This window comes from Heliconius melpomene, chromosome 19 (genome assembly GCF_056956725.1).
Source record: "Heliconius melpomene rosina isolate 202511_hmr_F chromosome 19, ASM5695672v1, whole genome shotgun sequence".
NCBI lineage: Eukaryota > Metazoa > Arthropoda > Insecta > Lepidoptera > Nymphalidae > Heliconius > Heliconius melpomene.
The window spans coordinates 9,300,989-9,316,390 of record NC_140407.1 but is presented as its reverse complement, the minus strand read 5'-3'; the positions used below and the strand labels follow the sequence as shown (position 1 = coordinate 9,316,390).

At 32.6% G+C, this 15,402-nt stretch overlaps 3 protein-coding genes across 3 annotated transcripts in view; 1 reads left to right on the top strand and 2 right to left on the bottom strand.

Moving 5' to 3' along the window:
• Nucleotides 1–29: 29 nt before the first annotated feature.
• On the bottom strand, nt 30–7,749 carry bsf (bicoid stability factor). The gene is made up of 9 exons (XM_085203803.1): nt 7,439–7,749; nt 7,134–7,318; nt 6,663–6,861; nt 5,934–6,252; nt 3,360–4,895; nt 2,629–2,865; nt 2,306–2,452; nt 1,128–1,842; nt 30–756 (listed from the first exon to the last, which is right to left on the bottom strand). The coding sequence occupies exons 1-9, from the start codon at nt 7,570–7,572 to the stop codon at nt 332–334; spliced, it is 3,897 nt and encodes a 1,298-aa protein (XP_085059929.1). The 5' UTR covers nt 7,573–7,749; the 3' UTR covers nt 30–331.
• Nucleotides 7,750–8,189: 440 nt separating this feature from the next.
• On the top strand, nt 8,190–10,045 carry Mdh1 (malate dehydrogenase 1). Its single transcript, XM_085203802.1, has 2 exons — nt 8,190–8,528; nt 8,873–10,045. Exons 1-2 carry the CDS (start codon nt 8,526–8,528, stop codon nt 9,863–9,865), a joined length of 996 nt encoding a protein of 331 aa, XP_085059928.1. The 5' UTR covers nt 8,190–8,525; the 3' UTR covers nt 9,866–10,045.
• LOC146528643 (ATP-binding cassette sub-family G member 1-like) overlaps nt 9,141–15,402 on the bottom strand; it is a 71,091-nt gene continuing 64,829 nt past the window's right edge. The window contains exons 9-11 of the mRNA XM_085203801.1: nt 15,217–15,317; nt 12,993–13,148; nt 9,141–12,715 (exon numbers count right to left, since the gene is read on the bottom strand). Of these exons, the coding sequence (XP_085059927.1) occupies nt 12,326–12,715; nt 12,993–13,148; nt 15,217–15,317 (647 nt within the window). The 3' untranslated portion in view covers nt 9,141–12,325. The remainder of the gene's footprint in view (nt 12,716–12,992; nt 13,149–15,216; nt 15,318–15,402) is intronic.

Below are 15,402 nucleotides of genomic sequence, written 5' to 3'. Positions count from 1 at the left end.
ATAATAAAACAGGTGAAATAAAAAAAATATTGTATTAACTAATAATTTATTTTAAACTAAAGTATCAATTCTACATACGCTTAAATGTTAAAAAAGGTGGAAATTAATTGTTGACAATATTGAATTTTGAAGCTTTATTTAATCTGTAGACGTAAATATATATGCATTGTATCTGTGTAGTGTCCTTACAATGTTTATTAAAAAGGTAAACCAAAGTTAAAGAATACTTATTAGAACACAACTCTATAAGTCATTTTTAAAAGAATAACCAATCATCATACATTAAATAACAATAAGAACATTATATTAAGAAACTTACATATATTAAAAATTACAAGTTTACTTCCTTCCCAGTTTCTTGTAAGCTCTCTTTTAACCTTTTAATACTTGTCAAATTTAAATGCTCCTTAGAAATGCCACTTTCAATTGCTCTATCAAAAGTCGCTTTTGCTTCGTCAATATTTTTATTAAGAATATACAAATTGATTAATCTCGAATAAGCATTGCCGAGCGACGCGTGTGAAATGGACAAATTTGTTTTTAATATATCAATCATTTTATTTATTGTTTCGGGTTGATTTTTCAAATGGCACTCTTGCAATAACCTCCTGAATACGACAACGCTGGAGTTGATTAAGCAGTGTTGCCATAGTGAGTCCGCTTCTTTGTCTTTACCCGCCAGTAAATATTCCATCCAAAGTAAGTTCGCTGGTAAATGGATACCTTTCGATGCGGCTATTTCAGCGATTTTGTGACCTAGAAATGAATCAAATACATATACAGTATAGTCTATTTTTTTAATAAAATCCTAAGAATTACTTTATTGGATAATTACATACAACTAATTTCTCATGTAAACTTTCGAGAAAATAATTTATTTTTATTTCACTGCTCTGATAAATCAAAATGCCGCATTGAGTTACGCTCGTCGCTCAGAACAGAATGTCTTGACATGAGTGTAGTATTTGTAGATAGCCTCTCTGCCTACCCTGCTATACGAAAATGTGATAAAAATCCGTGTCAGGCCGTCGTGGTGTGAAAAGTTAAGTGATGAAGTCATGACCATGTGTATATGCGGGATAAGCGTGAATCTAATAAAATAAGTAAAATAAATAAATTCAACTTACATTTATCAGTGAGCTCATTATTTTGTAAGGCCATAGCCAGCGCATTACTTCTCGGGTATTGTCTTAAAGCCGCCTCAATTTCTTCATTACTATTAGCATTCTCCATTTTACTCAATATATTGTCCAAATGTTCTTTACCCGCGCCCCTGACAAAAATAGCTAAGGTTAATTTGTCGTCATATGTCACATTACGTTTCATTGTCTCATTGATCATATCTCCTAAGGGTTGGATTTTCTCAATATTGCCGTCGTCAGCCAAGTTTCTCAATAAATATTTTAAAACATTAGATCTAGGTAATACTCCGTTTTCGATCATATTTAAAGCATAGTCCATTGCTTGTGAAGTATTTCCTTCCTTTGTAAGTTTTTCAATTTGATCCGAAACACCTTTTTTGGTTGGTTTAACTTGTTCTTTAGCTTTAGTTTGGGCACGTTTCGGGGTTTCCTTCTTGACTTCTTGAATTGGTTCCGTCACAGGCATCACAAATGGCACATTTCTATTTTTAGATTTAAGATGGTTTCCAAGGTGTAATAAGAATTCTTCACTTGGTATTTCACCTTCTTCTTGTAGTAACGTCCAAAGACCTAATGCCTTGTCAGTATCATCAGATTTACAATAACTGACTAGTAAATGATAGAAAATGTTTGAGCGATCTATGTGGGATAATTCCTTTGTAGCTTCTAGAAGTCTCTCTAGGTATTCGGATTTTCCATCCTGTAAATACAGATATTTTATTATTACTACTTTAATACTTAACAAAAATATATTTAAAAAATTGTGACCCTGTTAGAACTTTTATTCAAACATTTACGTATATATATATACACAACAATCAATATAAAAAAAGATAAGAGAAGATCAATCGTGGCGCAGGCGGACAGTGTGACTGTGAAATCGACTGGTTGTGGGTTCGATCTCCACTTGAGGAGATGAAATATATTTTTTAATTTGTTTCCATTTCTTCGCTCTGGTGTCGAGGCAAAAGCGCGGCGTTGACTTCCGCCACTCAACACGTTATGCCTCGAGATAATAGTGGAAAGTTTGGAACGGAAGTGTTTTAATGATAGGTTCCCTCTGCCTACCCTACTGTGTGCGGGATACAACGTGAAGCAAATTTTTATTTTAATATGAAAAGATTGGTAAATAAACTTTAATTAATAGTTTAAAATTACTTTACCGCAACATATCGCTGGCAAGCGTCCTGTAATCGTTTCTGTCGTGTATGAAGTCCAGGAGTCTCTAAAATACGACGCGCCTGACGAAGCTTGCCGCATTCCACGAACGCTAATACTAAATCGTGGAGAATATTCACTTCCCCATGAATCTGGAAATCATTTAAGCATTATATGTATATTTTATTTATTAAAAATATAAAATATATTGAATTTAGAAAATGAAAACAACCTATATTTTTCACCTTATAATATAACATTGTACAGGTTGTAAGTTCCAGCCTACTATGTTAGACGAAGTGTGAAGCTAAATTAAAATATAACATACCTGTGTACTAAGATCGGCCAGCCATTGTAATTTTGTCGCATCTTCCTTCAATATGAGAACTTTCATCAATTCCCCCTTCCATGGCGTACTGCGGTATTGTTTACAACAATTTTCAAATTCAGTCAGCGCCCCATCTACATCGTCGTTTAGCAAATGAACTTTTATCGACGGCCCGAGAACAACATTGTTTGGTTGTATATAATTGTTTTCTATTAAGAGTTTCGTTATTTCCTTTACCTATTAATTGTAATGAATATTAATAAAAAATATTGTGCATATAAAATTCTTAGCTCATAAACGTAATGAGACAGTCATTATGGGTGAATTTTTTTTTTGCTCAGTCTGGGAATAAGACAAAGCGGCGTTAGGTTCTGCCATTCAACATTGGCAAACAATAAACGAAAATTGGGCAGAAAGCAAGAAAGAGAGTGTCTTAACACTCTAATATATCCCACTATATGTGGGATACAACTGAAATAAATGAGTTTGAAATTTACCTTTATTACTCTGTTTTTATTTTTACTCTATTCGATTGCCACTCGAGGGAAAAACATATTTCATATTTTCATTTCCTTGCTCACTTAACACACAATGCTTTCATAATTCCGCAGAAAGTGGGGAACGAAAGTGTCATAAAGGGAACGAGTGTCTTAACACTAACTTCCCAGGTTCACTACCTACTACCGCATATATCAGATATGCGGGATACAGAACGAAGAAAAAAAACTTACTCCATTAGCATCTTTCTGTTCCGCCAAAATGTTCAGCATTTGCCATGACCTTGAATTAGCAGGGAAGCTGTCGCTTTCATAATTACCACTTGGGGTATTTTCTTTTAAATATTGTATTGCCTCATCATGTCTACTCGCACGGATTAACGCGTGAGCCATTGTTATTTTCTTGTAAGGAGTCAATTCAAAATCTTGATATTTAGCCTTTATTTCTTTTTGTATATCATTGGCCAGTTCAATATTATCATTTTCACAATAGAACTCAAATAACTGCGCTAAAGTTGACACATTGAACTCGAATCCATCATTTTTGAATTCTTCTGACAAACTTTTCACTTTGTCAACATTATTTTCTTTTACGTAAGCCAACAGAACTTGTTTTTTGAGGCGGTTGTTGTTTTCAGGGGTTTTGTTCTGTTTTAAAATGTTTTCCATGTCCGCTGCGTTTCGTACGCCTTGTGAGCGTCGAACAAATTCTAAAGGAGCCATTTCCAAGTCAGACGAGATTAATTTCGATAGCAATTCAGATATTTGTGTTGTCATATTGTTCCCTAGATGTTGTTCTATCGCTTGCGCAGATGTTGTGCTTATACGAATTCCTTTGGCGAGAACTGCTGATAAAAGTTCCACAGTTAAATTATCTCTCCATATATTTTTGATAGCTATTTTAACTATTCTACCGGCCTCGCTCCCATCATCTGCCTGTACATCTTCATTTGTGTCCTCTTGAATAACTTGTGGGGAACTGATGACATGTAAAATTTTCACAAATGAATCAATATCTTTTGTTTTGACCAACGCATTGACTAATGGTCTAGAAAACAACGTGTATTGACCTCTCGGCCGATATGTAACAGCTATTTGTGCTGCTTTCTGAATGTCGCCATTTTCCAATAATTCGAGTATAACATTTCTTGCCGCGTGTATCGCCGGTATATTTGACAACTGCAATTTAACTATAACATCTTGAGGCGTGTTTTGCCCCAACAAGTACGGTATGATGTAGTCCCTTAAAGCTTCACCCGATGGTGGTAACCCGTTGCTATGCATATTTTTTACCACTTGTAAAAGACCTTCTTCATCCCTTTCTTTACCTTTTTGGACCAGAATGGGCCAATAGTAGTGTTGACGCAGTTCCATACCATCCTTTTTGAGTTCTTCAAGTAATTTTTCAGCCAATTCAGCCCTCCCTTGGCTTAGTGCGGCATCAGTTGCTATATAAATAGCATTTTTAATAAGCCCTTCCATTTGTAAGTCTCTGCAAGACTTTATGATTGATTCAGCAGATTTGTTTAACTTTATTAAGTGTTTGATATAAAAAGCTCCTTTGAACATTGTGTCCTCTACATTGCTTGATTTTGGCATTGTGGCCATCATTTTCTTGGCAACTTCTTCTTGGCCTTTGTTAAGCAGCCTTAGTATGAGATTGCATACCTCTTGATTGTAGCCTGCTGTTTTATTCAGATGGGGGAACAATTGTTCTACTTTGTCTCCATGGCCACCGACTGCTAATTGTTCTATTATGTCTAGCAAATCCTGAAAATTATTTGTTTTATTAATTATTTTATTAATTAATATTTTTTTAGAAACATAACTTTCTTAGTGATGGGAGTCGAAAGAACTAGATAGCATCTCTGTAGAGAGATTTTTACAAATATCCACGACCATGTTTTTAAAGTCCCAGACACATTAGAGGCAAAAGTTAGATACACTTCCCAACTTTTCTAATTTTAATATTAACTTATAAATTTTCTTTACAGTAGAACCCAAGTTTTCATACAGTTCTTAATGTTAATATGATCATCATTATTTTTAATACACAAACAACTATTACATCCCTAACTTGATAAAATATAACCCTTGACTGTGCTTAACTCTACACATTGAAGCCGCATAAGAAGCAATTAAGCCTGGAACCTTTAAAAATTGTTCTAAAGTTTCAGTAATGCATTTAATGAGGAAGAAGAAAATGTTTAAATGAATGGACAATGTGGCACTGTACAAAATCCAATCAATTGAAAATCTTGTTAAAAATGTGAATAATACACAAAATAATAATTAGTAATAATGAAGACAAAAAGATATTAAAATAAAAAGAAATATTAAAAAAAAGAAATAGGCATTGTGGCCGAAAGTAAAATTATTTTCATAAACTGTAATATAAAAATTAATAAAGGTACATAACATATACTTTAGAACATATTAGGTTTTATTTTTCCTATAGATTCCTATCCTATAGATAGATGGTTATAAAAGTCTGCGGTGTCATTGTTGGTGGGCAAAGTTCATTTAAATTCCTTGCCCGTGAGATACAACAGTAGCAAATATGAATTCCTTTACTCTCATTGTCACAATGGCGCGCTCCGAATTGTATAATGCCTTTTAGTACGAGTACATTGTACGCTCCTGTATGCTCGCTCTGTTATGCAGTATTTAATAAAAAATGTTTATAATTGAATGATTCACTTTTTCCATACTATAAATTATATTTAAAATTTTTTGTTAGTTATTTATCAAATCTATAATATTTAACATGTTTTTTGTAAACTATTGTGAATTACATGTTATACTCACTTTGTCAGTTAAGTAATTGTCCTGATCTTTTGCTGTATTGATTATATTTTCAATACTATCAACATCACCTTTCTTTGCGTGGCCACATGCTAACAAAGCGTAGCTTCGATTCGAAGGTTTCAAACCTGCACTTGCCATAGTATCTAATACTGCCTTAGCTCCGTCCGTGTCTCCGTGGAACGCATGGCCCATTATTAGCGCATTTAATACAGGCTCCGACACAGGCATGCTTAGTTCCCTCATTTTTTCAAGTACTTTAGTAGCTCCGTCTACGTCTCCCTCTTGGCAATAGCGCCACATTAGTCTTTGGTAAGTAACTCTAGAAAGTATTTTTTTGTTTAAAAAGGTTACTTAAGCTAGAAATTTACCAAAAATGGAATCTTTAAAAAATAATAGAAATATTAAAGTACTGTATGTTTTATTATACAAATGTCTAAATTCTATCAATATTAAACATATAAAATAGTATGCCATAGTGTCTAATGGCAGTGTGGTAGTATTTGATTGTATATTGAATATTTGTCAGTTCAATACAAGCTTTGAGAAACAATTTGTGAATGTGTGAAAAGCAAAGTGTGGCAATAAGTGCTGCAAATTAGGACATGTTTTAAATGGAGAATGGTCTTGTGCTCTACATTTCCACACAGTCGGATGTTGAATTATATGCAATATATCTAGCTGTATGTGGAATGCAGTGTGAAGTTTAATTTAAAATCTTTAAATATTTACCTATTCGGTTGTAATCCTTTTTTTTCCATTTCCTCAAGGAACTGAGCCGGTGAGAAGGAATGTTCATTTTCAATATAAACACGTAACAAAGCATTATAATGTGACACATCCATAGGGACACCTCTCTCTGTTAATACATTCCATATCTTTTGGACCAACAGAGTTCTCTGTTCAGGTAATTCCTCCGGTACAAGTTCCCCTAAAATATTAACAAAATTCTTTGTATAGTAAATTACAAATATATGTAAGTGAATAACAGTGATAAAGCAGTTGATGCACATTGGGCTAGTCTGATATTAAAAAATATGGTTGTAGGTTCAATATCCATTATGAGAACTTAATTATATTATTAATAATAGTAGGCAAGCAATTTGGGCAGATGGGGAATGGAGCGTCTTAATACTATTTTCCCTTGTCCTACCCTACATGCAGTAAAAGCAATAGAAATTGATTTAAATATATAAAACATACCACAGCATCTGATAACCAATAGTGATTGTGAACTTGTGATATCATTTTTGGCTCTAAGCTCATCAAATACTTCATCTATATCCCTCTTTGTAATTCTACCAAATCGTCTTACTTCAGAATCTAACTTTTGTAGTAATGGTTCCAAGTTTTCACTCTTTTTAGTAGCATAATCTCGAAGATGTACACTGAAACAGAGGTGTAAATTATATCAATTGGAAACTTTGAAGTATACAATAAATGTATTAATGTATATAATGTGTAGTCATATGACCACAATCACAAATTTAGTAATGTTTACTACTTACGAATTTGCTGCGGTTAAAGCTTTAGTATTAACTAATAATGTTGCTTCAGTAGTTTTGGCCGAATTTAAAATCAAAGTTCTCGCCGCACCAGTAAAGTATCGAACAAATTTCGTTGATCGTAATAGAGACGACATTTTTAACAGATTTTTTTCTACAACATGAATTAACCTTACTCAATTTTAAAATTGTTAATTCACTGCATTGATATCTTAAAATATTGATCACAGTTCACTTTCACACAACATTTAAAAAGACACTTTTGAGGTTATCTTGTTATGTCATTCCAAAATCCATTTATACGAAGCGATATCGAGATATCTGGCGGTGCCGGACAAACGACTTTTTAACACTCTATGGTTTATAATTCGTATTATAAAGTATAAAATAAAAAATAATGTTTACATAAGGTAAAAATAAAAAAAAATAGCATTTTTTTAATACTTATTTTTATTTTATTTTTATAAAAAATAAAAAGCAATTATTAAGATGAATATCTCGTGTATATAATAATAAATATATATATTTGTTTATGTATCATTTTTTATTTCTCTAAATTTATTTCTAGACGTTAATTTCAAAATATTTATACCGTATAAGTTTTATTATTTCGATTATTTCTGACATATGCATATAAAAAATCTTCGTTTTACGTAACCTGTGTCGTGTGCAACTTTTATCATTGATGTATCTTACAAAAGCTGCAAGGCATTATGTGACTTTAAAGGCTGTTAATAAGGTAGATTTTTCTTTAAGGAACTTTAAATATTCTCTATAGATCAGCGGCAACATTATAATAAGTGTGGTACTTGTGTTGTACTTGTATGTATTACTGTTACGTAGTATCAGCGAGCCGAGGTATCAGCGATCCGCAATTTTACACTATTGGCTATAAAGTAGAACTTTGGACTACAAGAGGGGGCGAAAAATAAGGAGAACCGGTCCAGGCATTATATTTAATCAGTTGTGCACATTTGTTCACCGGTTCACATATATCGGGACAGGGACCCACCAATTTACAATCACCGGTTACTTATAACCAACGTAGTATCACAGTACGGTATCAACGTAGTTATCTAAAACACATAAAATGGTAAGTTTTAACAATTTTATTACTTGCTCTTGACATTCATTTGACCTTTATATAAAAAAACTGGAACTGGAATATATTAACTTTTTTTAAAGTTTAAAATTAAATAACTAAAGTCTTAACAAGAGGATTGATATTATATTTACTTGTTTGCTTCTCTTATTTAATATTAAGTGTTTATCTATTATTGAGAACTATTTATTTGTTAAATGTTTATGTAGAATTAATAATGTTCTAGATTGCAAATACAACATTAGAAGTTCCTTTTTTTATTGCTTTATTAAATTTTGAAAAAAAAAAATCACTTATAAAATAAATATTTAATTTGTTAAATTTTATAATTTTAGGCTGCACCTATCAAAGTTGTTGTGACTGGAGCCGCTGGCCAAATTGCTTACTCACTTTTGTATCAAATTGCATCTGGTGCAGTTTTTGGACCTGAGCAGCCAGTGTACCTTCACCTTCTCGACATAACTCCTATGATGGGAGTATTAGAAGGTGTTGTTATGGAATTGGCAGATTGTGCTTTACCACTGCTTGTTGGAGTTTTACCCACCGCCAGTCCCGAGGAAGCTTTTAAAGATGTCGCTGCTGCTTTCCTTGTGGGTTCTATGCCAAGAAGAGAAGGCATGGAACGGAAAGACCTCCTGTCTGCTAATGTACGCATATTCAAAGAGCAAGGCCAAGCTCTAGACAAAGTAGCACGGAAGGATGTGAAAGTTCTAGTTGTTGGTAATCCCGCTAATACTAATGCTTTTATTTGCTCCAAATATGCACCTTCAATTCCTAAAGAAAACTTCTCAGCTATGACTAGGTTAGATCAAAATCGCGCACAATCTCAGGTAGCAGCAAAGCTCGGAGTGCCGGTACAGGACGTAAAAAATGTTATTATTTGGGGCAACCACTCGTCCACACAGTTTCCAGATGCATCTAACGCTGTAGTCAAAATAAGTGGAGTTGAAAAACCAGTGCCTGCAGCAATTAATGATGATGAATATTTGAAATCATTATTTGTGTCTACCGTACAAAAGAGAGGCGCTGCCGTCATTGCCGCTAGGAAAATGTCCTCCGCCTTGTCGGCTGCTAAAGCTGCATCAGACCATATGAGGGATTGGTTCTTGGGTTCGGGTGACCGCTGGGTCAGTATGGGTGTTGTATCAGATGGATCATACGGAACACCTAGAGACATTGTATACTCATTCCCAGTAAAAATTAGCAATGGAAAATGGCAAATTGTACAGGGTCTGACTATTTCAGACTTTGCCCGAGAGAAATTAGACGTAACTGGCAAGGAGTTATTGGAAGAAAAACAGGATGCTCTAGATGTTTGTAAAGATTAAATGTATAGGATATGATATATATAACATTATGTTGATATTACTGGCAATAAATTGTTGATTGTTATGCAGAAAAAAAACTTGTAATTTTGCACTGAGCTTTATTAACACAATAGATCAAATAGAAATCATATCACAGATGTATTGTTTTCTTATACTAAAATAAAGAAATAGTTTTTATTATTAAGCTATTTTTATTTAAATTGCTTGTTTATTTATATTAATCTTTCACTTCACACTGTATCCACAGCGGCCTCATAAACCATGTATGTGACATCCCTAATTTATTGACAAAATTATAATAAAAAATCCCTAAACAATAATGATAAGAGTATTTTAAAATCTACATGAGACTATTATTTGTCAAATGGATTATGCAACTTGAGGAAAAACTTATCAATCTGTCGCAATTATTGATGTTGATAAAAACTATTGTTACATTAAAACTACGTACAATTTTTATGAAGATTGCCAATTTCAATCATAATAAGGTAATTTTTTCAGTGTTTTATGAAAGAATGTTCATAGTTTTTAAAAAAAATTAAAAAAAACTAAAAAAAATTGCTGGAATATGAATGATTTTTTTTAATAATCACTCATAACGAAGTCGGGGTTTTTTAAATGTAAAATAAGTTTTTTGATAAGAGCTATGAAACAAATTCAAATTCAAAATGAATGAAAGAGCAGTGGCGTAGCTAGGGGGGTGCGAGCGGGGCGGTTGCACCGGGCATCAACAGGAAAAGGGCATCAAAGTCGACGATTAGTGTGTTTTTCTTTGTTTTTTAGACCTTATACCATTTTAAAGGGCATCAAGTCCTCTAAGCCGCACCGGGCATCAAAAGGAAAGGGGCATCAAAGTCTTTTTAGAACTGAACGTCGACGATTACGTTTTTTTTTTTTTTAGAAGTCAACGTTGATGATCACTTTGTTTTTTTAGAACTCATCAAGAGAAAAGAGGGATCAAAGTTGATAAGTTTGTTTTTTTTTAGAAGTCATCGTCGATGATTACCTTTTTTTTTTTTAGAACTCATCAACAGGAAAAGGGCATCAAGTCCCACGAGCCGCACCGGGCAGCAAATATCACTTACCAGCAAATAGCTACGCCACTGGATAAGAGGTAGGTAATGCCGCGTTAGATGTTGTCGTGGCGGGGCCACACCGTGGCTCCAGATATTTCTATTAGTACGGTGTGTAACGAACATTCAGTTAACTTCGAAAATCTAATATTTCTAGTAATTATTATCTTTAAATATGAAACGTTTCAAATTCTGTGTTTTGGTAACATTCACTGAGTAGCAGCGTTGCTAGATGTTATCGCAGAAGACCGATTTATAAACCTTTTTTCTAAATACCTACACTTAGAAAAAGGTAGAGACATAGAAAAAAAAATAAATAATCAGTAGTGTATAGTAATATTTTTTGATGGAAAAACGCCACTATACTTTTAACAATAGGTAACTCTGTCTTCAGAGTCTGTTTCTCTGAATTTTTTAAAAAAATAATTGACTATGACTATAATTGACTATATACAATTTCGAATACTTTAATTGACTATATATAATTACTTCAAAGCTAAAGTCTAACAACCCCCTTCTCCCCCTTATTCCTACGCCCATATGTAATGAGGTAATAGGGTATCAACATTATATTTTATTTTGAAAAGCTATAATAAAACTCTTATTGCATTTCTAACACCTTTATTATTTCTATTCAAAAATTATTTTAATAATAAGTAAATAAAATTGGATTTATCGATCAAATGTTGTGGAGCCCATGCTATGAATTATTAAAAAAAGAATTTTATTAAGAAATAAAAAATATAATACAATCTTTGCTTCATTGATACAAGGCACAGAAGACTAGTGATTTAGTTGCGAAAATAAAAAATATAATTGCCGAGCATAGTTCTAGCTGTTTAATTTTTGGAAATTGTTAATGCTATGTATCTTACAATAGTGAGTTTATTTTGAAGAAGTTATTAAAATATAGGTATCACTGTATTATACGAGTATTATTTACTCTATAGCGGTGCTTCTGTGTACAAAATTAAGAAAAGTAAATTAAAAAAATATATAAATCCATTTTTATAACATAGTGTATCTTAAGTATTTTTTTTCAAACAAACCTAAAACGACATCACAGATTACAATTATTCAATACCTATCCGTTATTTACCTCTTTTAAACTATAAACTAAAATAAAAATATATATTTTTCTTTTTATTTTGTATATAAAACAATTTGGTAAATCCAGCTATTTTTTTAATTATTTTATCTGACATTTTCTAACAATTTTTTTTTTCACGTTTTGTATTTTAAATTTACGCCAGCCAACGGAAAAAATATAAGAAAATAATATGTTACCGTACCCGTAGATTATAAATTAATGATATTCAAAATAAACGGTATTATTTGAATGTAATGTATTTTTCATTATTTGATATATAAAAAACATATATGTAATTTATCTGTATTTAAGGAATTTGCTGATATAAGTCATAAATTTGCTAGTAAATTCAGTTGTCAAACGGTATCTTAAAGCAAAGTATGCAACTACCCTATGTAATATTGTAAACAGTATTAAACCTAAGACTTGAATGCCGTAAGTGTCGTTGGCCATTCCTATATCCCTTAACAGTATATTTGTATCAGAATATAGACAGAAGTCACTGTTACATTCCATAAGTGGTCTCTTTTGGTACAACGCTAGGCAGAATCCTGTTAAACCGTAGCGCAAGTACGATATTGACATTAAAAAGTGCATTATTTTTTCTATGAAGGCGCCAAAACCCATTCCGTAACAGCATAATGCGAGTAATGGCGCTACTATTGCTGGGCCGACGATGGATCCGTTCTGTAATTCAACATGAAAAAATTTAATACAAGTAAGTTATATAATATAATACTAATAGAAGCGTACCATTTTTATTTAATACTGAACTTATATTTAATGTTATTATTATTTATATATTATAATATATTTTCCTATGAATAAAATGAAATTACAATACATTCGTTTTACAATGCGAATGCTATGTTTGTATATTTTATACGAATCTCTCCCAAGCTCTGAGAGCTTCGAGACAAATAGATTTGTATAAATTAACTCATATATGCATAGAATAACTTACAGTGACATTAAATGTGCAACCCACAAGTAATCCAAGCCCTTCTGAACATATGGCTGTTAAAATTCCACTAACTGAGAACAGAATAAATCTGTCTATTTCTAGAAGTTGTCCAGACATTGTATAGCAGATGATTATAAACAGTGTTCCCAAACAAAACTGAAAAAAAAACATACGTATACGTAAGTATATTTATAACTTTCTTTCATAACAGAGGTCGTCGTGGCGCAGTGGCACAAGCGTGTGACTAGACGCGACGGTTGTGAGTGAACGGATGGCGGAAAGTGGAGAATGGAGTGTCTTAACACTATGTTCCCTCAGCTGACGCTGCTATTTGCGAGATACAGTGTGTGAAGCGGTAAAAATAAACTTTTATGTACATACTTCGCTTGCGTATTTAAGGGTGAATTCTAATAACCCATGAAACATGTGTTCAATGAAATATTTTTAAGAGTCTAAATTTCAAATTTTATAAAAATCGGTGGCGATTTAAAAATTTTTCCATACAAACTTTCAACCCCTCATTTGCACCCGTAGGGGATGAATTCTAGAAAACCATGAAACATATGTTTAATTAAATATTTTTAAGAGTATAAATATCAAATTTTATAAAAATCGGTGGCGATTTAAGAATTTTCCCATACAAACTTTCAACCCCTTATTTGCACCCTTAGGGTGTGAATTCTAGAAAACCATGAAACATGTGTTTAATTATATACGTTTAAGAGTCTGAATTTCAAATTTTATAAAAATTGGTGACGATTTAAAAAAAACCTATACAAACTTTCAACCCCTTATTTGCACCCTTAGGGAGAGAATACTAGAAAACGATGAAACACGTGTTCAATTAAATACTTTTAAAAATCTAAATTTCAAATTTTATAAAAATCGGTGCCGATTTAAATTATTTTCCATACAAACTTTGAACCCCTATTTCACCCCTTTAGGGTTAAAATTTTTCAAAATCACTTCTTAGTGGATGTCCAGATAACGAAAGCAAACTTTTGTCCAAATTTAACGTTTCTACGCACAGCGGTTACGGCTGTGCGTGCGTCTTACCTCAGTCAGTGAGGACAAGTCCTTTTATATATATAGATAATAAACATGATACTATAGGTATATACGTAGGAGATATTTTAAATTTATTTTTCTAGCGTCAGGCGGTGTCCTATACACTGTAGGGTAGGCAGAGGGTACCTAGAGTTAAGACACTATTTATTGTGGACACCAGAGCGAAGAAATGAAAATATTAAACATTTCATTTCCTCGAGTACGAAATAGCGAAGCGGGTATGTCTAGGGGACTCGCCTCGGTCGTCACTTATTATAAAAGTAATTTATTAGAAAGTTCAACAAAAACATATTTCTCATTTTGTACTGCAAAAGGGAAGACGACAACATAAGCTTCATCCATTCTTCTGTGTATCGAGTAGTAACGTATTCCATAATAAAAAATGATCTTTATATTAATAACAGATAACAATCATTGAAATATCCCAAAGAAAAATCAAAAGTAAGAAGAACCTAAAATCAAATATGTGCAGCCTTCTACAACTAACTTCAGGGCGGCCAAGACTTATTGACCGTGCTGTACGGTGTAGTTATTTTACTAGTGTTTATGAAAAACATGAAATAAAATAAAATAAAATTAGCAGCAAACAAGTTGAACACGTAAATGAGCAAATATGTATACAAAACTATGTGCCTGCCAAAATATAATGCCAAAATTGTAATCATCGACATTTAAATATTATTTGCATAAAAAGTGTAACTGCTAGCTGTCCAATTAAAATCCACTTCCATATTAAATAAAAATTCGGTGCAGCATTGCATAAAGGTGTATCGCTGCAGGCTATGTCATATGTTTTTTTAATAATAGATCTTTTTAAAGGTAATATTTATTTTGTATAACGTTATTTGTGGTATTGTATGAAACTATTTTGAATAAATAATTTAATAAAATTAATCAATTTATTAAAAAGTCAACAACTACAATAGAAAATGGAAAACATTTAAAATAAAATTTATTAATTTAGGCAAAGCGCGGCGTTGACTTCCGCCGCGGAATTTGGCGGTGGCGGTGGAGGAATTTGGCGGAAACTAGGGAACGAAAGTGTCTTAATGGGAACTGACTATCTTAACACTAGGTTACCAGGATGCCTCTACCCTGCTATGGGCGGGATACAGCGGGAAGCTTAAAAAAATCTTTGTTATACACTTATACATACCATAATCGGCATCGTGGATAGTGTGAGAGCTGCGTAATAAGCCTTTAAACTGTACCAATGATTGAAATATTCTCTTCTCAACATCCGGAGTTCCAAAGGAACTGAAACAATACGTTAAGTTTATAAGACAATAAAAATAAATACACACAAATTTCATAGTCTAGGTATTTGTTTACAATTTATGTC